The 20,139-nt window shown below is 62.0% G+C and overlaps 2 protein-coding genes across 3 annotated transcripts; one reads left to right on the top strand and one right to left on the bottom strand.

The window, feature by feature from the left end:
• Positions 1 to 69: 69 nt before the first annotated feature.
• Positions 70 to 13,703, bottom strand: PCSK7 (proprotein convertase subtilisin/kexin type 7). 2 transcript variants are annotated; one of them, XM_061478086.1, is made up of 16 exons: positions 13,592 to 13,703; positions 12,564 to 13,022; positions 12,321 to 12,455; positions 11,797 to 11,962; positions 10,519 to 10,609; positions 9,983 to 10,037; positions 8,869 to 9,007; positions 8,443 to 8,543; positions 5,537 to 5,704; positions 4,390 to 4,497; positions 3,180 to 3,282; positions 2,107 to 2,263; positions 1,925 to 1,977; positions 1,720 to 1,813; positions 1,286 to 1,403; positions 70 to 1,116 (listed from the first exon to the last, which is right to left on the bottom strand). In XM_061478086.1, the coding sequence occupies exons 2-16, from the start codon at positions 13,008 to 13,010 to the stop codon at positions 775 to 777; spliced, it is 2,277 nt and encodes a 758-aa protein (XP_061334070.1). In that variant the 5' UTR covers positions 13,011 to 13,022; positions 13,592 to 13,703; the 3' UTR covers positions 70 to 774. The 2 variants fall into 2 exon arrangements, with proteins under 2 accessions (XP_061334070.1, XP_061334069.1); XM_061478085.1 differs by having other exon boundaries at positions 1,925 to 2,019.
• Positions 13,704 to 14,007: 304 nt separating this feature from the next.
• Positions 14,008 to 19,936, top strand: RNF214 (ring finger protein 214). The gene is made up of 14 exons (XM_061478089.1): positions 14,008 to 14,131; positions 14,204 to 14,263; positions 14,591 to 14,731; positions 14,895 to 15,034; positions 15,860 to 15,928; positions 16,395 to 16,491; positions 16,756 to 16,844; positions 17,281 to 17,371; positions 17,752 to 17,850; positions 18,162 to 18,538; positions 18,664 to 18,799; positions 18,900 to 19,007; positions 19,195 to 19,290; positions 19,682 to 19,936. The coding sequence occupies exons 2-14, from the start codon at positions 14,225 to 14,227 to the stop codon at positions 19,745 to 19,747; spliced, it is 1,548 nt and encodes a 515-aa protein (XP_061334073.1). The 5' UTR covers positions 14,008 to 14,131; positions 14,204 to 14,224; the 3' UTR covers positions 19,748 to 19,936.
• The last annotated feature ends 203 nt before the right edge of the window (positions 19,937 to 20,139 follow it).

A 20,139-nucleotide genomic window follows, 5' to 3' on the forward strand; every position in this document is an offset into this window, starting at 1 on the left:
AGGGGAGAGGGCGGGCCGGCGGGGGGGAGTCACGGCTCGGCGGCGGCAGGGGAGGGAGCCCGGGCAGGGGAGGGTTTTCCAGGCTTTATTTGGAAAGCTTCACAAAAGGGCTCTGCTCATTAAAAAACCGACCCCGGCGCTAGAAAAATAAACCCAGGGACACGGGAAGGAGCCAACCCCGCGCTGAGCCGCTGCCAGAGCAGCTCAACCGCCCCTCTCCAGCCCCACTGCGGGCATCACCCATTGCCTCGTCCATCCCGGGCACCAGGAGCAGGGATTGGTGCCCCGGCGCCTCCTGCCTGCCCAGGAGCACAGGGCGCACGTTGGAGATGGGCACAAGGCTCCTTTCTCCTAAGCTGGGCCTAAGCGGTGGGCACGAGCCAGCCCCTAGCCCAGTGGGGCAGGAAACGGCAGCGCTCTGGGGGCCCTGCCGCAGCGTCCAGGCTCACTCTGCAGGGTTCGGGGCCAAAGCAACGCTTCTCCCTGGCCATGGAAGCAGTGACGTGCATGGGGGCTCGCAGGAGGCATCGCTGTGGGGAAGCCCTGAGCATCACTGCAGGGCAGGCTCCTTAGGAACAGGTTTAAGGCTTGCTTTGTGTTCCAGAGCGAGGGAAGGGGAAGCTCCCCTTCCGCTGCCAGCACTCTTCCTCCTGGGTCCTGAGCCGCTCCCCGCCACCTCCCGCGGGACACAGGGCTCGGGGAGCCCGTGCTGCCCATGCAGGGAAGGATGTACCCGTACCAAGGGGGTGTCACAGCCCGCACCCCCAGCCCCAGCTAGCACGGCCGCTGCTCCCTGTCCTCCAGCAGCAGCTCTGCCGTCGCCTCCCGGCCGCAGGGCACTTTGGGGCTCCAGGACCGGTCCTCCCCATCCCGGGCTGGCTCCGGGTGCTCACACTCCAGCTCCACGTCCTCCGTGTCCTTCTCCCGGTACAGCGGCACGGACTCCATCTCCAGGCCGCTCTCCAGGGCTCTGTGCTTCCCTCCCTGCTGGTACCACCTGCAGGCGGTGGAGCCGGCGCAGGCCAGGTCCAGCCCCGCGTTGTTCCTGGTCAGACAAACCTCCAGCATGTAGTAGAACGTCCAGAACACGGCAAAGCATCCGAGCAGCAGGAGGGTCTGCAGGGGAGGAAGCCCCTTCAGAAACAAAGCCCTGCCCCAATGGCCAGCACTGAGCCTCAGCACCAGGAGGATGAGTGGGGCTGGTTCTCACTCTCCCTTCCGGCAGAGGATGGGGTCCCCCTGCTCGGTGCCAGCCCCAGTGTCCCCCTCCCATGGGCGGGCTCACCTTGAGGGTGTTGGCTGTGATGGTGAAGCGCTGCTCCTCTGGGATCTCCAGTCCTGGAGGGCAGGGCAGGGAGAAGTCGCTGCTCAGGTACTGCCCGCTCATGGCCTCCTCCAGCAGCCTGTGGGATCGAGGCACACATGAGGGTCCCATAGGGAGGGCTGCTCCAGGAGGGTCCCCAGGGTCTCTTCCACCACTGTGGGCTGCCCTCCTGGGTCAAACCCAGCCACTGAGCTGTTTTCTACTGCCCACAGCTCCCCTGTGCTGGGTACTGAGGGCAGCCAAGTGGCCCTGTGCTAGGGGCTGGCGACCAGGCTGCAGCTTCACCCTCCATGCACCGCACAGCAGCCCTGCTCCAGGCAAGCAGTGCCTCAGGATGATGTCCCTCAGCCCTCCACTAATGACCTCCCCAGCAGGACAGGGCTGTGGTGTCCCACCTCTGCCGCTCCTTCATCTCCGCTGGGGACCAGGAGGAGCCGTACAGGGTCAGCTGCCACTGCTTCAAGGTCCCAGGCCTCAGGCTCTCATCTCCTGGGGAAGAAACAGGTTGGTCCAGTGGGAACTGTCCCACCCAGCCGGGCGGCACCAACCCACGGCCACACGGAGCTGCTGCCGCATGAAGGTCCCGAGGGCGGGACTCACCGATGTCCCTGATGACCAGTCTGTAGGTGCCCTGCGCCTCCTCGCCCCAGCACCTGACCGTGGAGAAGGTCCAGTCAGCAAAGCCATTGGGGTCCCTGCCAAAGGGGGAGGAGAAACAACCCCTGAGAGGGGCTGGACCGGGCCCCGGTGGGTGTCCTGCCCTGTCCCCCCCCCGTGCTTACGAGTCCATGCTCCTGGCGGTGCCTATCAGGGACATCATGCCGCTGGGGCAGAAGAGCCGGATCTCCAGGTTGCCGCGGCGGGGATGGGTTATGGTGACGGTGACAGCCACGTGCTCCAGGGTTCTCATCCCGGATTGCTCCAGGTCTGCGGTGCTGACTGGGAAAGGGCAGGTGGTTGGGATGGACCCCCCTTCCCAGGAGACACGTGCTCACCTCTGTGCCCTTCCGTGCCCTGCCTGAGTTCAGCCAGGACGGATGGAGAGGAGGGGGAGAAAGGGCTGAGCAGGAGGTGTTGGGGAAGGAGGGGTGAGAGGCAACTGCACAGCAGCGGGGAAGCTGGCTCCTGGGCATCTCCCAGCACACCCAGAGCAGGAAGGTGACAGGAGCCCAGGCTTGGCCCTGCTCACACAGAGGGACCCAAGGCCCTAACCCTAACCCTAACCCTAACCCTAACCCTAACCCTAACCCTAACCCTAACCCTAACCCTAACCCTGCCCTCTCAAGCACCAGCAGCCTCTCGCCTGCATCCAAACCTCATGTCACAAGTGGGGCCCTGCCGATCCCTACACGTCTTGTGCCATGGGCTCCGTGACACCCAACCTTCTCCCTCCCAGCCCTGACTCACAGGCTGTGGGCGCAGGAGCCCGCCCAGGGCGCTGTGGCAATGCTGGGGGCCGGGGAGGGCTTGGGGCCGAGCTCCGCTTCCCACTGGTAGCAGCCGGAGCAGCGCCTTGTTTATGTGGAGAGAGGGAGGCCAAGTCAGGAGCTGGAGCATTACCTAAAATGGTCAGAGCCAGAGGAGCAGGTCTGGCTGCTGCCCAGCCCGGCCACGCTCCCAATGCCTGTCTGGCTCCGCAAAGCCATGGCTCCGTGGGATGGAGCTATGGGGAGGGGACCACATGGACCCACACAGCTCCCTTGGGGAAGGCAGAGGAAGCAGAGAGGAAGAAGCCCAGGCAGCCGATGCTTAACCCCTTGGTGCCCTCGCACAGCCCCTGGCTGTCAGCAGTTCTGCCCCACGCCACGGGGCCCGGGCTGGATGTGGCCCTGGTGTGCCCAGCGCGTGCTCTCACCGTTCCAGGCAGCCTCCAGCTCCCGTGGAAGCAGCGGGATGCTCCGGCCCTCCCGCAGGGCCGGGCTCACGTAGGAGGCGAGGTACGGGACGGACTCCCACACCTGCAGGGGAAAGGGCAGGATCCAGCACGAGGATGCAGCCTCCCTGCACATCCCATCTCCGTCTCCCAGTGCTCCTGAAGCTGCTCCCTGTGGGTGTGCCAGGGGCTTTGTCCTGACACTGCTCTGGGGCACCCCGGCAGCACAGTGGGGCTGCAGGAGTGGCAGGAAGGTGATGGCCTGGGGCTGGAGGGGCCAACTGAGGCCTGGGGCTCCCCATCCTGGGTTTGCCTTTGCCATCACCCAAGTGGCTTTAAGCAGTTACTCGAAGCTGTTCTGTTTCAACCCCAGGTACAGCAGGGCAGGAAACACAGACTCACAGTACCACAGAGTGGTTTGGGTTAGAAAGGACCTTAAAGCTCATCCAGTTTAGGGACCCCTTCCACTCGAGCAGCTTGCTCCAAGCCCCTGTGTCCAACCCGGCCTTGAACACTGCCAGGGATGGGGCAGCCACAGCTTCTTTGGGCACCCTGTGCCAGCGCCTCAGCACCCTCACAGGGAAGAGCTCCTGCCTAAGAGCTCATCTCAGTCTCCCCTCGGGCAGGTTAAAGCAGAACCCAAAGGCCTGCAGGAAGAGAGCAGCCCGAAAGTCCCTGTGAAACAGGAGCATCGCTGGCCAGCAGCAGTGACCCGGCACAGCTACAGTGCTCTGAGTGTGAGCGAGGACCAAGTGCCAAAGGGATGTGCCCTGCTCACACCGGGAGGGAGGGATGGGGACGCCCTGTCCTGCTCTGAGCACACCACTGCCTCGGCAGCCCCAGGGCTGCCAGCTCAGAACCCCCTGTTTGCCTGGGGCACGGTGCCTGCCCTGCAGACCCTGTGCAGGGAGGAGGGTGCTGATGCTGCTGATGGAACTGCCCAAGCCATGAATCAGAGCTGTCGTCTCCCAGCAGCGGAGGCTCTCGCCATGGCTATATATAGTGCTGGGAGCGCTGCAGCTGGGGCAGGTCTCAGGCTCTGCCGAAAGCCTCATGACTTCATACCCAAAGCAGCCTCACAGCGAGGGCTGGCCAGACGATGGCCGAAGGCTGGCCCTCCACAGCACCCGTGTCTCCCCATGGCACTGCCAGCACAGGAGCCGTGTCCGTGATGGCACGGGGAGGGAATTACCTTGGCAGCGTTCACCAGCCTCCAGGCGTTCAGCAGCCCGAAGCCGTGCTGATGGCTGTGGCTGAAGCCCGCCCGGTTGGTGTCCCACTTGGCGTGACGGTCCTCGTACTGCGGCGAAACACAGGGCACTCCTTACCCGGGGGGCAAACCCATGGCAAAGGCAACCAGGCCCGAAGGGAAGGAGGCTCAGGAACGTCCCAGAGCAGAGGGAAGGAACCCACATGGCCTTATTAGACAGGAACAGGTTGACCTTTGTTTGAAGCGGGTCCTTGCACAAACAGGCTTCCCAGCTCCTCAGAAAGGAAATCAAGCAGCACAAAAGGGCACAAATGCCTCTGCTCTGAAACATCCCAGCTGCTCCCTGCTCCCTCGACCACAGCCCGTGGGATGGCAGGAGCTTGGTGAGAAGGAACCAACTCCTTTAAATCAACAAGAGCAGGGCCAGGACAGATCTGGGTCCCATCACTTATTGGGTTGTAGCGCTCCGGCAACACGGGCCTGCACTTGCGGAAAACACTGCCCCGTGCCAAAGGGAGCACAGCACGGGCTGGACACGGACTCCTGCTGCCAGAGGGTGTGGAAGAAGCCCTGTCCCAAAGCCGAACTGGGCAGCTCCAGTCAGCTCCCCTCCTACTCCTGATCCCTGCAGTGAAGCTGTGCTGGAGCAGAGGCCGAGTGAAAGGAAGGGCTGTTTGCTCCCCAGCTCTCCATTCCATGTGTTCCCAAGAGCCTGTCTCTCTGGGGAGCCCCAGGAGAGGCCGGAGCAGAGCAGAGATCCTTGCTTTCCCCCTGCATGGGCTGTGGGGTGGCACTGAGGAGCTGCATCCATCCCTTTGGGCCGGGATGCGCTGCACGCGCACACGGTGCGTGCGAGGCATGGGGAGCCCCTGGAAGACCTGTACCCTGGCAGCTGGAGGCATTCCTGAGGCAAATACCCCATTTATTATCCTGACAGAGGAAAGTGCTCCAGCCACATTCCTGGAAGGAACACGGGGTGAGGGGGAAACGTAATCCCTTTGGGAGCCAGACAAGCGAGAGATTTATAGAGGGGCAGGCGGACATACACAAGGATGCGCACAGCAGGACCAGGGCCGTGCCGCAGCACCCATGAGGGGCAGGGGTGGAGGGAGGCAGGGCCAGCACTCACCTTGGTGGCGGTGAAGACGATGATGTGCTGGACATCCCTCCAGGTGAGGCAGGGCCGTACCTGCAGCATCAGTGCGATCATCCCGGCTGCGAGAGGAGCAGCGGCTGAGGTCCCGGTGTGCCCCTCCGTGCAGCCCGTGCCCTTCTGCAGGTCCCAGTCTGTGGTCACCTGCAAGAGGACAGAGATGCCTCCGGTCAGGACACCGCTCCCATGCTGGGACAGGGATAGCCCCTTGCTGCGCCAGCTCCGCCATGCTCACGGAACACAGCGCGCAGTGTCCCAAGCCTGTCCCCCTCCTCACAAGGCTTTCAGACGGAACAAGGTCGTTCTCCGGGTGCTCAAGGATCCCCCCTCCAGAGCAAAGGCACGGGGCGGGGGTCCCTGCCCCCTGCCTGCATGACCCCCAGCTCAGCTGCCTGTCTCCCAGCATCTGCTCCGCACAGGCTGCTACCCCCGGACCGCAGGGAGGAATTTGCACACACGAGCTCTCTGCCTGCCTGTGGTTGCTGAGATGAGGCTGGAGACAGCCGGGGCAGCCAGAGGTCCCATCGCCCTCCCTCACACAGGAGCAGGGCAGTGGGACAGGGTCAGGGATTAGCTGCTGGAAATGCTTCCCAGGCAGCTGCCAGGCAGGACGTGGGTACCCAGCAAGGAGCAGCACAAGGAGGGCAGGACACCGGGACACCACTGCAGGAGGTAGGGCCTGGAGCTGGGATCCAAGCGGTGCACGTCCAGCTTGACCACGGAGGCTGGACCAGCCCTTGTGAGAAACTTCTGAGTTCACCCAACCTCCCTGGGGCTTCAGAGGGGACATCTCTGCCCCTGAGCATGCAAACCAGTTCAGGGAGAGGCCCAGCCCCAGACTGGAGCACCACGAGTGTTCTCCAGGGCACCTGCACACAGGCACAGTCACGCTGCCCTAGGACCAACCCAGCAACCCAATGAGCTGCTGGCACCTCTCATAGGGACCTTGCATCAGGGATGAGGCATCCCAGTTGAGAAGCAACGAATGAGGATCATCTCCTTTAGGGAAAGAGAGGAACCGGGCCTGAATTAAGCAACTCCAGGGGAAACTCATGGCAGTTACAGTCTCGGACCTTCCCCATTTTCATTGCTGACCACAGCATCACAACCAGCACATGCAGAGGGACCACATGGGACCGCCCAGAGCCTCGAAGAGGCAGTGGGACACTCCCAAATGATGGCAGCTCAGTGCAAGCCGAACGTGCCCATCTCCCTGTGCTCCCCATGGGGTACAGCCTGCACTGCCAGAAGCCGTGGGGTTGGTGCCTTCTCTGCCTGACTCCCTCACGCTGTGTGCTCAGATGCTGCACGTCCCACAGAGAACCCCCCGAGCAGCATCAGCTGCAGGAGGAAATGCAGCTGGTGCCAGGAGCTGGATTAAATTCTTCCCATTAAGGAAACCACAGGGGTTTATAGGCTGGTAAAAGAGAGAGCCCGCAGAAGGCTGCTGAGAGCTTAACTCTGACACCACCGCGGCACAAGGAAAGGGCATTCAGGGCAGGTTACCCTGCAGGAGAGGGTGTGCAGGTTGGAACGTGCCATGGGCTCACCAGAGGAGCGGCTGTGGTGCTGCCAAGGGACCTCTGTCAGTGTCCCATGGGGCCAGAAATTGACATGAAGGGGCTTTTGAGACCTTGCAAGCCCTTGCCCCAGCAGCAGGCTCGGGGGAAGCGGAACCAACCCAGAAGCCTGTAACGGGTGGTGAAAGCACAGCAGAGCCCTTGCTTGGCCGCTCTTCCCTTTTTCCCTGGCGCCAGGAGTTTCCAAACCAGCCTGGGACAACCGAAGCGATTTCTGAAAGGGAAAACCAGCTCCGTTCTGGGTTTTACTTTCCCTGCCACATTCCCAGCCATTGCTCAGGCGGACAGCACTGAGCCGTAGCCAGGCACGGATCCCCTGGGGCTGCGCTGCCTCATCCAGCCTTTGGGCATTCCCAGCGGGAGATCCCAGGCAGTGCCATCTATCCCAACTGCCCCGGCGTGGCTCGGGCTCCCAGACATGCACAGCAGGACAGGACTGGCTCACAGCCTCCCCAGGCGCAGGAACGCGCTGGGTCAGGCCTGGGTCTGGTGGAGCCAGGCCCAGCTCCTTGGCTCGGGCAAAAAGGACATTTTGTTGACAAGAAGTCATTTTTTGGCAAAAAAAAAGAGAAAAGCCGATAAAAATATTGTGCAGAATTCAGCCGGGAGAGAAGAGACGAGAGGATGGGGCCAAGCAGCTTAAAGAGCCCGACGCTGCTCCCAGCCCGCAGTGCTTGTCCACGCTCTGTGCCCTTGGGAGCAGAAGTGAGGGGTCTGGCCTGAGCCCCTTTTCCCCACAGTGGCACAGGGGTCTCGCTCCAGGCTTCCTCAATGTGCAAAGGAGCCACATGCCCAGCTGGGATGAAGCTCGTCCCCTCTGGCTCTGCCTGGGATGGGGCTGGAGCAGCTCCCAGATGACATTCCCATGGACACAGAGCAGAGGAATTTCTTAGGGGTCACCCAAGCAGCCCCCTGATGATTGCAGGAGACGCCTGCCCCGCTCCCAGCAGTGCTGAGCAGGGAGGTGAGGGAACGTGGTCCCTGTCCCTGTCAGGGACTCAGGGAGGATCCGTGTTTGGGAGCTCGGTGCGCCCATGAACACCCTCGCAGAGGGAAGGTCACCACGCTCCAAGTTACAGGCTGACAGTGACAGCACAGGAACAACCACAAACAGGAAGCTGCCTCCCAGAGCACTGCTTATGCAGGACCTAGATAAACCCCATGTTTATCTCTGCCTCACAAGGGAACCCAACCACCAGCCTAAGGCAGACATGCGGCAGGCAAAGGGACTTTGACTTTGTCCCTTCTCCACTCCGGGCTGTTCCAGAGCCTTGGAAGCCGTGCGCCCCGTCTGGTACTCACAATGCTCCTCATCATCTTGTCCCCACCGCTGAAGGTCACCGCTAACATAGAGGCACATTCCTCGGCATAGAAGGGCATGGAGCCTGTCTCGTCCACTGCACCTGGAAGAGAGGCAGACATGGGCTGGAGGGAGCCTGATTTCCACCCCTCCTGCAGCTCCTGCCCTCGAGCCCATGATGGGGATGCTGGGTTTCAAGTCACTCCCTCCACGGCAGTGTCTGTCCCAGCTCCTGCACAAGGGAATGTCTCTGGCCTCCTCTAGCTCTGTAGGTCCAAAGGAAACTGCAGGCTTGAGGGCGGGTGAACACTGCCACGCTCATTCCCAGAGGACAGACACCTTCCCCCAGATTCCCAGTATCCAGCCAGCTTCCAGCCAGGAAGCTGTAACACTTTTGGCATGGAATGAGACAGAAGACACCCCCTCACCTATGGTGACAGTGTAGATGGAGTTGGCGTAACCATCATAGTTGCAGTTGTCGTTGTGCTGCCCGCCGTTGCCACTGGCCACCACGAAAATGCTCCCAAAGCCCCTGCGACCTGCGATGACGCCGTGCTGCAGGGCAGCCTGCGGAGAAGGGAATCATCTGGGAATGGCCACTCTATGGCTCCCTGGGAGGCTCAGCCTACGCTGCGCTAAAAGGAAGAGGAGGGAGAAGAAAAGCAACCCTGCAGGTAATGAGAGCACAAAGCCAGGCCAGAGCTTGACCTCCACAAGGACAGCAGCACCCCCCCAGCTTCACAGGCTCACTCTGCAGGTGGCTCTTCAAGGCTTTCCTGCCCACAGGCGCTACCCACACGTGGCCTCTCTGCAAGGCTCCAGCTCCCACGGCTTTGCCTTCACTGAGAAACAAAGGTGAAGGCAGGCACTGGAGCAGGCAGAGAGGCCTCCACACGCAGTGCTGTGGCAGAGCAAGCTTTGCTTTGCTGGCACCCTGCGTCCCACTGCTTGCTGCAGCTGGCTCTGCGTGCAGGAGGAGAGCAGATTAACTTGCAGAACTGGAAACCATTTGTCACCCTGGCCCGACAGCTCGGCTGCCAGCATTGCTCCCAACGCTGACTGCTACCTTGTGGTTACAGAAGTACAGCAAGGGGCTGCCAAGCAAAAGGGAAATGAAGCAGAACCGCATCCCAGGAGCAACGTGCTGCCCGGTTTGGGGCTGCCTCTGCGACCCCTCACCACGGCACCTGGACGTGTTTACTCCCTTACTCACTCCTAGCATCTGAAGGCACGCTCCCTGCTGGGAGCAGCACCCTGAGCACCAGGAACGCTGTGTCTCCAGAGCAGAGAGCGTCCCTTGGGCTGCCAAGGCTGTTAGGACACCAGCACAGGTTGCGAAAGAGCCTCTTCCTGCTGGAACCAGCCTCTCCCTGGGAAGCTGAGCTAATGCTGCCTGAACACTGCCCTCCCACAGCAACGCCACCTCTCCCCAGCACTGTAACGTGCAACACCTCTGCCGGCAGCCACGGGAGCAAGGAGACGTGCACTGCAGCCCAGCAACGTCACCCGAGGCGTGACCCGAGCTGCCGGGGCTGGTTTTACCTTTCCCAGTTGATGGGGGCCATCCACGGTTTTCCCATCATCATCTGGACCCCAGCTGCAAAGAGAGACACCAAGAAGTGACAGCCCAGGTGCTGCAGGCTCCAACTCCTCCGCCCATCGCGGTTTGCTGCTCCCAGTACAGGACTGGGATTGGAGGTGCTGCACCTCCCCATCCACTGGGCTGGCCCTCGCTGCTGGGATATCGCTGCCATGTTTGAGCTGTGCCCCTGGGTCAGATTCCAGTGCACAAACCGCTTGATTTTTACTTAACAGCCAGCTTCAAACACATTCCAGTGCCCAGACAGGGCTCCCCCACCACGGGGGGCAGGCACAGTGCCCCCTCCAGCTCAGCCAGCCCATGGGACCTGCCCCAGCAGAGCACAGAGCGCAAGCCAGATCCCGGTAACAGGAATGCTGATGTTCCTCCTAACAGACCCCCTCGAGGCACGCTCATGGACACACCAGCAGTGCTGGTTTTGGTGCCTCCAGGCTTGCTGGAGCCACAGGAGGAGCCGTGACCCCGTCCCCAGGCTCACCTGCAGCTGTAGATGTCGTTGATCTGATAGTGCTTGTTGAAGGCAATGGCCTCCATGCTGTCAGTGAGGGGCCCGTCCAGAACTCGGATGCCTGCAGGACACAGGAGAACAAACATGAGGGCAGCGGATCAAAGCGAGCTGTACCAACAAACAGGCTCACACCAGGACACTGACCCTCCCAGCCTGATGGAGCTGTGACCCTGCAGCTCAGTGCATGGGGGCTACGTGTGAGTGAGGGACTGGAGGTGCACCCTGCACAGCTCCACGTTTGCTGGATGCAGCTTTCTGCCAAGCCAGGCCTCTGGTCCCGCTGCCAGAACCAAGCTGGTGACGGTGACAGCACAGCCAAACACCGGCTGGGCTCACTCCTGCGTGCCCCTGAGCCCCCCTACCCAGAGCACTGCTCCCCAGGGGCTTCCTCACGCCCCAGCCTCCTTATCCCACTGCTTTCAGGGCTAATCTCTGCATGGAGCAATCGCTTCCCTTCCCAGGCCACCAAGCAGCAGCTTTGGGATGGATGGCACGCTTCCCTGCTGAGGGAAGGGCTCAGGAAACGCAGGACACCCTGACTACTGGGCATGGAGCAGGAGGGCAAGGTCACCCCCCAGCAAAGCCAACAAAGGCTCCGTGCTGAGTCTGCAGCGCCCCGAAGCACTGGTAATTACTGCTCTGCATCAGAGTTTAGGCTGGCAAAGGACGTTACAGATGAAACCAGGCACACGCATCTCAATTAAGACCATTTAGCAGCAGCACACCCACCCACCCATCCCCGCTCTCGCCTGACGCAGCACACGCGGCTTTTTACTGCCACATCCGAGCGCCTCACGGAGCGCTGAGCGCAGGGCAGGGGTGCAGAGCTGCGCCCTAGGGCGAGCTCCCGATCCTCTGTATCCCATCGGCACCCCGGGATACCCGCTCCCATCCCGCTGCCACAGCCAGGGAACGTGGCACCATCTGCCGAGCGCAGAGAGAATCGCGTCCGGGCTGCGGTGCGCTGGAGCAGGCACGTTGTCGCTGCCGGGATCAGGCTGCGCACGAGGGATGCACGGATGTGCTTCTGCCCAAAGCCTGTGGCTGGGCTCTGGAATTGCCACCCCAGCACACAGCCATCCCACCGCGCCAGGAAGTGCCTCCCATGGAGAGTTCCTCCTTCAACATCCCAAAGAAGGATCCGGCTGACTTGGAGCCAGCCCTTCTATAGCCCCAAGGCGCCGGAGCTGACCCAAGCCAGGCACGACCGCAGCACTTGGGGGTGTCAGGGTCACGCCATGCACCCACCTGCGATGCGGCTCCCGTAGGCGACTCCCACCGTGCAGAAGCTGTTGTTGGGCACGGCAGCGATCTCCCCGGCGCAGCGCGTCCCGTGGTGGTTGCCGTTCTCCTCGTCAGGGTGAGGCATGGGGTCGGGATCGTTGGAGTTCAAGTCGTAGCTGCCTTCTGGGCTCTGCAAACAGACCCACAGTCACCCCTCAGGGCGCTGCGCTCCTGTCCTTGGGAAAAGCAGGGCTTCAGAGCGGGCTGCAACACAGCCTGGAAGCGACGGGAACTTAGAGGATGCATCCATGCAGGACTGCAGCTCGACACTGCTGCCTGCTGCTGTGGGAATGGGATGGGCAAGGACAGCTTCAGCAGCTGCTGCGGGTCAAAGGGGGCCAGCTCTCACCTCCAAGCGGCCATGGGTAGCACAAAGGCTGGGAGCCCAGCAGCGTGGGGGCACAGCATCCCAGGAAAGGCTTTCCCATTGGCACTTCCCACCCTGGCCGAGGCTGTGGGGCAGGCAGCTCAGTGCCCCCCGCACTCACGTAGTTCGGCTGTATGTCCTTGATGGTGTGCTCCACGCCATCATCCACCACCACCACCGTCACGCCGCGCCCCGTCACGTTCCGCTCCCACACCCCCGTGACGTTGATGTCCTTCCCGGGGCTCTTGCGGTTGTTCTAAGCACCGGAGAGCGGGGGGAAAGGGAAAGCGGAGCAGCGCATCAGGCACGGGGGCTACCCAGCGGGGTGACACGAACCCCCCCGGGCAGCAGGACCCGCACTCACCAGGTGCCACTGCAGCGGGTATTTGGGGTCGTTAAAGTGCAGGCTGCGCTTGGAGCGCTTGAGCAGCCTCTGCTCCGCGTGCCACCGCACGCTGTCGTGCTGGGCAAGCACCGCGTCCACCGCCCGCCTCACGGCCTCGGCACCGGCGAGCCCGCCGCGCTGGGCCCTGAACAGGTAATGGCCCCGGAGCTCCCCGACGCGGCCCATGTTCACCAGCCCCGCGGCGCGGGCCAGCTCCTCGGCGCGCTGCTCCAGCTCGTCCTCGGGCGCCTCCAGGCTGACGGCCCAGCTGAGCTCTTCGGGCCGGGGCTCAGCGCCCGTGGGCTCCCCGGGGCAGGACGAGGCGAGCGGGACCCAGGCGGCGCTGAGCCAAAGGCATGTGTGGATGCAGAGCGTGGCCTCCATCCCTGCGCTCCATAGCGGCGCCCTCCGCTTCCAATGCCGCATCAGCGAGGCGGGCTGCGAGCAGGGGAGAGGAAAGCTGCTGAGAACCTCTTCCCGTCGGGAACAGGGCGGCCACAGCCTCACCTGAAGGTCCCGCGGAGCTCTGCGGCTCCGGGCTCGCCATTCCAGGAAAACCCCTGGCAAGGTGGCTCCTTCCCAGTGGCGCAGCACCGGGACGCCACACGTGCGCTGGGACCGATCCCAACGGATCCCAAGCGCTGCAGAAGAGGAGCCACTTCCTTGTCTCAGCACGGAACCAAACGGCCCCTATGCGGCCCCACAGACACAGGTCGGGGTCGCCCCACGCTCCGCGCACAGCCCCACCGCGCCCCTTCCCACCCGCTCCGAGCCGGAGGGACCGCGGCACCGAGCCCCGGCACTGCCGGGGGATGGAGGGAGGGGGGGGGGGGGAAGCGCTTCCCGCTGTCCCGCTCCGCTCCGCGCGGAGCTCCGCACCCCAGCACGTCCCCGCGGAGCCACCGCGGCCGCTCTCCCGCTGGAGGCTCTCTGCCTCCCGTACCGGTGCCCGGCCGGGCAGCCCCTCCGGAGCGGAGCCGCCGCTCCCGTCCCCGCCGGGCGCTCACCGGGCACGGGCCGGCGCTGCCGGAACCCCGCGGCCGCTGACAGCGCCGTCACTTCCTGCGCGGCCTCCGCTCCGCCAGGGCGGCGCTCGCGGGCCGGCCGCGCCGCTCCGTAGCGGAAGGGGCGGTGCGGGCCGTGGTGTCCGCTCCGCTCCGCGCCGCTCCGGGCCGGGCCCGGCCCTGCCGCACGCCCCATGGCGCTGGAGCAGGCGCCCACCGACGGCCCCGCCGCCGCGCCCGCCCCGCCGCGCCTCTGCGAGCCCGGCCCCGCCGCGCCGCCCGACAGGTAGGTGCTGGGCCCGGCGCGCCGGGGCGGGGGCAGCGGCCGCGCACCGACCCGTTTGTTCGCACAGCGGCAGCGCGCTCGCAGCCCCGGACAGCCCCGGCGGGGCGGCGCCGGCCGGGCCCGGCGCGGAGGCGGAGCTGGTGGCGGCCGGCGGTGAGGGCGAGCCCGGGCCCGGCGGCGCGGAGGCCGGCGGCGCGGCGGAGGAGCCCGGCCCCGAGGCGGCCCCGGCCAGGCCCTCGCAGAACATCGCGGTGCAGGTGGGTGCCCGCGGGGGACGGGGCTGGCCGCGCCGTGCGGGTGATGCTGATGGCAGCGATCTCCCGTCACAGACGGACTTCAAGGCGGCCGACATGGATGTGAACACGGATCAGGACATAGAGAAGAACCTGGTGGGTATCGCCGCTGTGCCCGGTGCGGGAGCTGGAGCTCTGCCCGCAGGGTGTCTGTAGCCATCGCTGCGCCGGCCCTGGCGTTCTTGGGCTGTGCCCATTCAAGGAGGATGCACGGTCCCGCCTGCAGCTTTGGGCTGTGCATCCCTTGGTCTGCGCCCATCTAGAGGCTGAGCTTTGGAAGCAGAAGGCATTTAACTGTGCCTTCTGCTTGACCATGGCACAGCCTGGGCTCCTGCCCGTTGCTGAGCGTGCCTGCTGTGCCTGCGCTCTTGGTAGCGCGAGGGGAGGGGAAAGTTCTCCCTCTATTGCCACCCTGTGCTGCAGGACAAGATGATGTCTGAGAGGGCGCTGCTGAAGGAGCGCTACCAGGAGGTGCTGGACAAACAGAGGCAGGTGGAGAACCAGCTGCAGGTCCAGCTAAAGCAGCTCCAGCAGCGGAGGGAGGAGGAGATGAAGAACCACCAGGTATTTGGCCCAGTCCTCTCTTTGTCTCACCTCCCGTAGCACTGCTCTTTCCCAGCTGAGGCGGCTGCTCTGGCCTCATTGATTAAAATCGGGGTGGGTTTAGAACCAAAACCCTTGCTTGGGAATTTTGCTCTTCATTTGCGTGGTGCTCGTTTGACTCTAGGAGATCCTGAGGGCGATTCAAGACGTTACAATCAAGAGAGAAGAGACAAAGAAGAAGATGGAGAAAGAGAAGAAGGAATTCCTGCAGAAAGAGCAGGATCTGAAGGCAGAAATTGAGAAACTCTGTGAGAAAGGCAGAAGGTATTTGGATAGACGAGAAAGTGTTTGTTTGTGGGGGAGGCAGTGCTTAACCCTGATGTGCACCTGATGAAGTAAAACAGGATCACTGGAAGCAGTGTTTTGGTGAGTGGTTTTGGACAGACCTGTCTGGTTCTGGAGGGCTCTGCCACAGACACAGCACCAGTGGTTTACAGGCATCTCCGAGTCGGTTTGGGGCAGTGGGGCATTGCTCTGCTGGTTCAGTGTACGGGTGGACAGTGCTTGGCAAGGGTAATGTGCAGCTCAGCTCCGTTGCTGCTGTCTCAGTGCTGGAGCAGGGTCTCATGGGCCTTTCCAAGGCTCTGCTGTAACACAGTCTGAGTGCTTGGGGCAAAGAACCTCAGCGTTCAGGGGGGGTCTAATGCAAGCAAGACACAAGTTATTTGTACAGATGTGAAGGTTCCTTTGGGGGTTGCACCTGCGCTTTACGGAGCCATCCTGTCGCATCACCAAGGGCTGATGTTTCTTACTCCAAGGGCTCGGTGATGGTTTGGGATAACGCTGCTTTAGTAACAGCCCCAAGAGCACAGCTCCTGTTCCCCCCAGTTGCAGAGCTGTGTTGGCAGCGTGGCACAGCTCCCCACAGCGAGTGCTGGTTCTATGCCACACTCTTTGTGCAGTGTCATGATACAGCAGAATCTTTGCTCTGGAGGATGTCAGTGGTTGCTTTCAAATGGTATTGAATGGGGCAGCCTCCAAGTGGGGGTAAAAAGCCTCCTGTGCCAGCGAGGTGTTCACACTGGCGTTCAGGGCTGGTGATAGCCCCTCCACAGCTGTGACCCCACTTCTCCTTTCTCCCCTGTGCAGGTTGCTGAAGGAGCAGGAGGAGAAGGAGAACAAGATTGCGTCGCTGATCGCAGAGCAGTCTGATGAGAAGTGAGGCTCTTCCCCCGTTAACGCTGCTGGGTTCTCTTTTCCCTCCAGTCACTTGGCCTCAGAATGAATCCGATGCTGCTGGCAGGGTGGGCTGCAGAGAGCGCTCGGATGGCGCTGCCTGGGTTTTATCTGCTCCTCCAGCAGCCCTGTCTCTGCAGTAAATCCTCCTTGATCCTGGTCACAAACAGGCTCCTGGATACTTGTGACATAAAGATCCCCTAGGATTAGAGTTTGTGCTCAGGGGATTGACTTGGCTGTAACTGCTACCTCTGAGTGAATTGCAGCTTCCCAGAGTCAGGGTACTCCTGTTATCTGCGTGCTTCCCACAGCTCCACAGCTGCTCTGAGCTCTGGCGGGCTTGGGTGTGTTAAAGCTGGGCAGAGAAGCTCCAGAGCAGGGGGAGTTGGTCAGCTCTCCTGCTCCACGCCGTGCCAGTGCCTGAGCTGGCTTCTGTTCCTGTCTGCAGGCAGCTGTGGGAGATGGAGCTGGATAAGCTGAAGAACCAGCACAATGAGATCAACAGGAACATTCTTGAGGAGACAGAACGGGCCTGGAAGGCAGAGGTGATGTCTTACCTGCAGACAGGTGTTGAGGAGCGTCTGTCTGAGATCCCAGACTGTTCATGAATGATTGTGGGAAGTGAGGGGTGCAGTGCGAGCCTGTCCCCTCGCTGTGGGACAAGAGAGGGGTAAACAAGTATCAGTGCAGTAAACCTGAGTCTGGAGTGGTGCCTGGTGGCCTCAGCATGGCTCAGTGAGGAGGTGATGGTGCATGGAGAAACAAGGGAGCACAAGAACTGCTCCTCATGTGGGGCCTCTCTCTGCTAGATCCTGTCTCTGGAGAGCCGGAAGGAGCTGCTGGTGTTGAAACTAGAAGAGGCAGAAAAAGAAGCAGAGCTGCACCTCACCTACCTCAAGTAAGTCTGTGCAGCCCCAGAAAGGGCAGGTAACGCTTGTCCCTGTGTGCCCATCTACCTGCCCGTCTTCTCTGCCTACACGGGCGGTTTGAGTGAAATCAAGGTTTCCTGTGGTTTGCTTGCTAAATTCATGTGATTCAGTCGTGATGCAAAGCAAGGATATGTGGGGCTGTGCTTACTGCCCATTGCTATTTGCCTGCTGAGCACGTGCTGTGCCCTAGATGAGTGCTGTAGGCACAGTGTTGAGCCCATGCCCTTGCGTCTGTCCGCCAGATCAATGCACTCTGGTGGCACCATGTGCTCTCCTCTTGTGGGGTGTGAGCCCCTCTTCCCACCAGCCGAGGAGGGGGGTGCAGGAGCCTTTGGGGCTGACCTCTTCCCGCTGTGCTGCCTGGGAGAGCGCGGTGCCAGTGGCAGAGCACAGCTGTGCTTGCAGGTCTGCGCCACCCACGCTGGAGACCATGAGGCCGAAGCAGGAGTGGGAGATGAGGCTCAACAGGATACGAATGACCAAGGAAAGCGTCCGAGTAAGTCCCCAGGCTCCCAGCCTGACACTGGGCAGCTCCTTGCACTGGTGCTCCTTCGTGTGGAGTTACAGCCCTTTCTGGGAGAGGACCAAGATGTGTGTCCAAAAGCCTGGCACTGCCTTTGTAAGCAGCAGCAGTTATTGCCTGCCTGCAGCTTCAGGCTTGTGTGTGCACAAGCCCAATGGGATGGAAGTTATTAATGGAAAGGCAGTTACTCTGTTTCTCCTGTCAGGTCTTTTTCATTCCCTGACTCATGTGGAACCAGAGGGTGTCCAGGGTAGGGCCTGCAGCCGTCCTGGGGCTGGTGATGCTCTGCCCAGGCAGGAATCTGCCTCAGCAGACTCTTTCTGAAGCACATCTGTTCCTGTGCTCTGGGCTAGGATCAGTTCAACGACCACATTCAGATGGTGAGGAACGGAACCAAGCTGAGCAGTCTCCCACAGATCCCCACGCCAACGCTGCCCCCTCCACCCTCAGAGGTGAGTGTCTCTCCAGCCCCGCACAGATGTGTCCCTGTGGCACTCAGGCCTGTACCTGGCTGTGCCTGCGCTGCTTGCACTGATGGAGGCTGGGGGGGACTGCGTCTCCTGGAGGCCTGTGCTTGTCCTCTGTCTGTTTGTGCCTCCCTGCAAAGGAGGGGAAGGGTCCCTTCCCCTTGCCTTCAGTAGAGCCACCAGTGCCTGTGGTTCAGTGCTGCTCGTGCCTGGCTGGGGAGGAGGGCGCTCAGCTCTGCTTTCCCATGGGTTTATTCTAACCAGCCTTTTCCTCTCCCCCTGTTTTTCTTTCTCAGACAGATTTCATGCTGACGGCATTCCAGCCCAACCCCTCCCTTACTCCCAGGCTCCCGTTCCCCATCGGACCGGTCCCCGTGCCCATGGTCATGCCGAGCGCTGACCCCCGGGCGCTCTCCTTTCCCCTGCTGAACCCTGCCATCTCCAGGCCCAATCAGCCCTCCCCTCCGCTGCCCGCTTCCCAGGGAAGGAACAGCCCCGTGGTGGCCTCGCTGATGGGCACGCACAGCCCTCACGTGGCCCCCGCGGCCTCCATCCCACCGCCGCCGGGGCTGGCAGGCGTCAGCGTCGCTCCCGAGTTCCACAGGCTGCAGCCGGCCGACAAGCTGGAAAAGCTCCTGGACAAGCTGCTCGCCCGGTTCCCGCAGTGCAACAAGTGCGTGCCTGGCGGTGCCCTTCCTCAGGGGGTCTGTGCTGAGGGCACACGCTGCTCTGCTGGTGTGTGGGGTGCCCCACGTGCTGGCGGCGCTGGGAGCTCTTAGCAGGCTGCTGTCCCCGCAGGGCCCAGCTCACCAACATCCTGCAGCAGATCAAGACTGCCCGGAGGACCATGGCCGGCCTGACCATGGAGGAGCTGAACCAGCTCGTGGCGGCCAAGCTGGCGGAGCAGCAGGAGCGGGCAGCGGCCGGGGCTCAGGTGGGACTGGGATGCTTGCGTGACTCCAGCTTTCCCTTGGGAAACTCATCCGCCCTTTCCTTCCGGGCTTCTCTGAGGCGCCTTGTTTCCCTTGCTGCAGCCTCTCAGCCGGATCAGGGCACCCATGTTCTCTGCCCCCCTGCCCCAGATCAGCACACCCATGTTCCTGCCCCCGGCCCAGGTGGCTTACCCCGGAACAGCGGCACACGTAAGGCTTTTGGGCTTTCCTGGAGCACTTTGCCATCCTCATGGAAGTCAGAGGGAGGAAGCGGTCGCACTGCGGCGCTGGCTGCAGCTGCTGGGATGAGCAGCTGGAGTGTGGAATACGTGATCCGAGCTGGGGTGCCTGACTTCTGTTCCCTGTCTGCTTTCTGTCCCTTCACTGCTCGTCCCAGACCCCGGCTGCCTGCAAGCTGTGTCTCATGTGCCAGAAGCTGGTGCAGCCCGGTGACCTTCACCCCATGGCCTGCTCGCACGTGCTGCACAAGGAGGTGAGTGCTGCCACGCTGTGCTACGTGTTCCTCCTCACGCTTCCTAGTGCAGATTCCCTTCCAGGGCCCTGGGTGTGTGTAGTGAGCCCCTGTTGTACTGAGAGCTTGCCTGGAGCAGGATGTGACCAATAAACAGCTCTGCATCCTCTCATCCCTCCTTCCTGTGCTCTGAGCTGGGCAAATCTGGGAAAATGGTGTATTGAGGAGGGTCTGATGGTCCTGCTGGCATGGAGGGGCTCCCTCCATGGGGTGGCCTCAGGATGGAGGCTGTCACCATGGCGTGAAGGAAACCATCCCTTAAAGTGAGTGCCCTGGGCAGCGCTGCTCAGGAAGGAGTGGTCACAGCACGTGGACGTTGTGCTGGTGGCTCTTGACTCGTGCTCTCTTCCAGTGCATCAAGTTCTGGGCCCAAACCAACACGAACGACACTTGCCCCTTCTGCCCAAGCCTCAAATGACGCTACTGGAAGAGAGCGGTCCCACGGGAGGAGTTGCTGTGAATAGACAGGATCAGTTCTAAGATTTCTACAGTTCTATATTTATACGGCCATGTATACACATGTACATTTTTATTATATAGGTAATGTGTGTATAGAAAGTCTGTATACATACAAATTCATAAATAAAGTGTGTATATTATGCAGTGACCTCGTGCTGCTCCTCACTTCTTAGCTCGCAGCCTCGCTGCCTTTCTCTTGAGTGGGACCAGGCAGCCTGGGCTGCGGATGCTCCCCATAACCACCTCTTCTTGCCAAGCTCCTGCTCTGGGCTGGCATTCCTGGAGCTCCGTGCTTGCCACAAGCCATTCCCCCCACAGGGCACCTCAGTGCCCCATGCCCCAGCCATCACC

Source organism: Pezoporus flaviventris, unplaced genomic scaffold (genome assembly GCF_033815535.1).
Source record: "Pezoporus flaviventris isolate CSIRO_AGI_PZ_B2104156 unplaced genomic scaffold, CSIRO_AGI_Pfla_v1 ptg000113l, whole genome shotgun sequence".
NCBI classification, from domain to species: domain Eukaryota; kingdom Metazoa; phylum Chordata; class Aves; order Psittaciformes; family Psittacidae; genus Pezoporus; species Pezoporus flaviventris.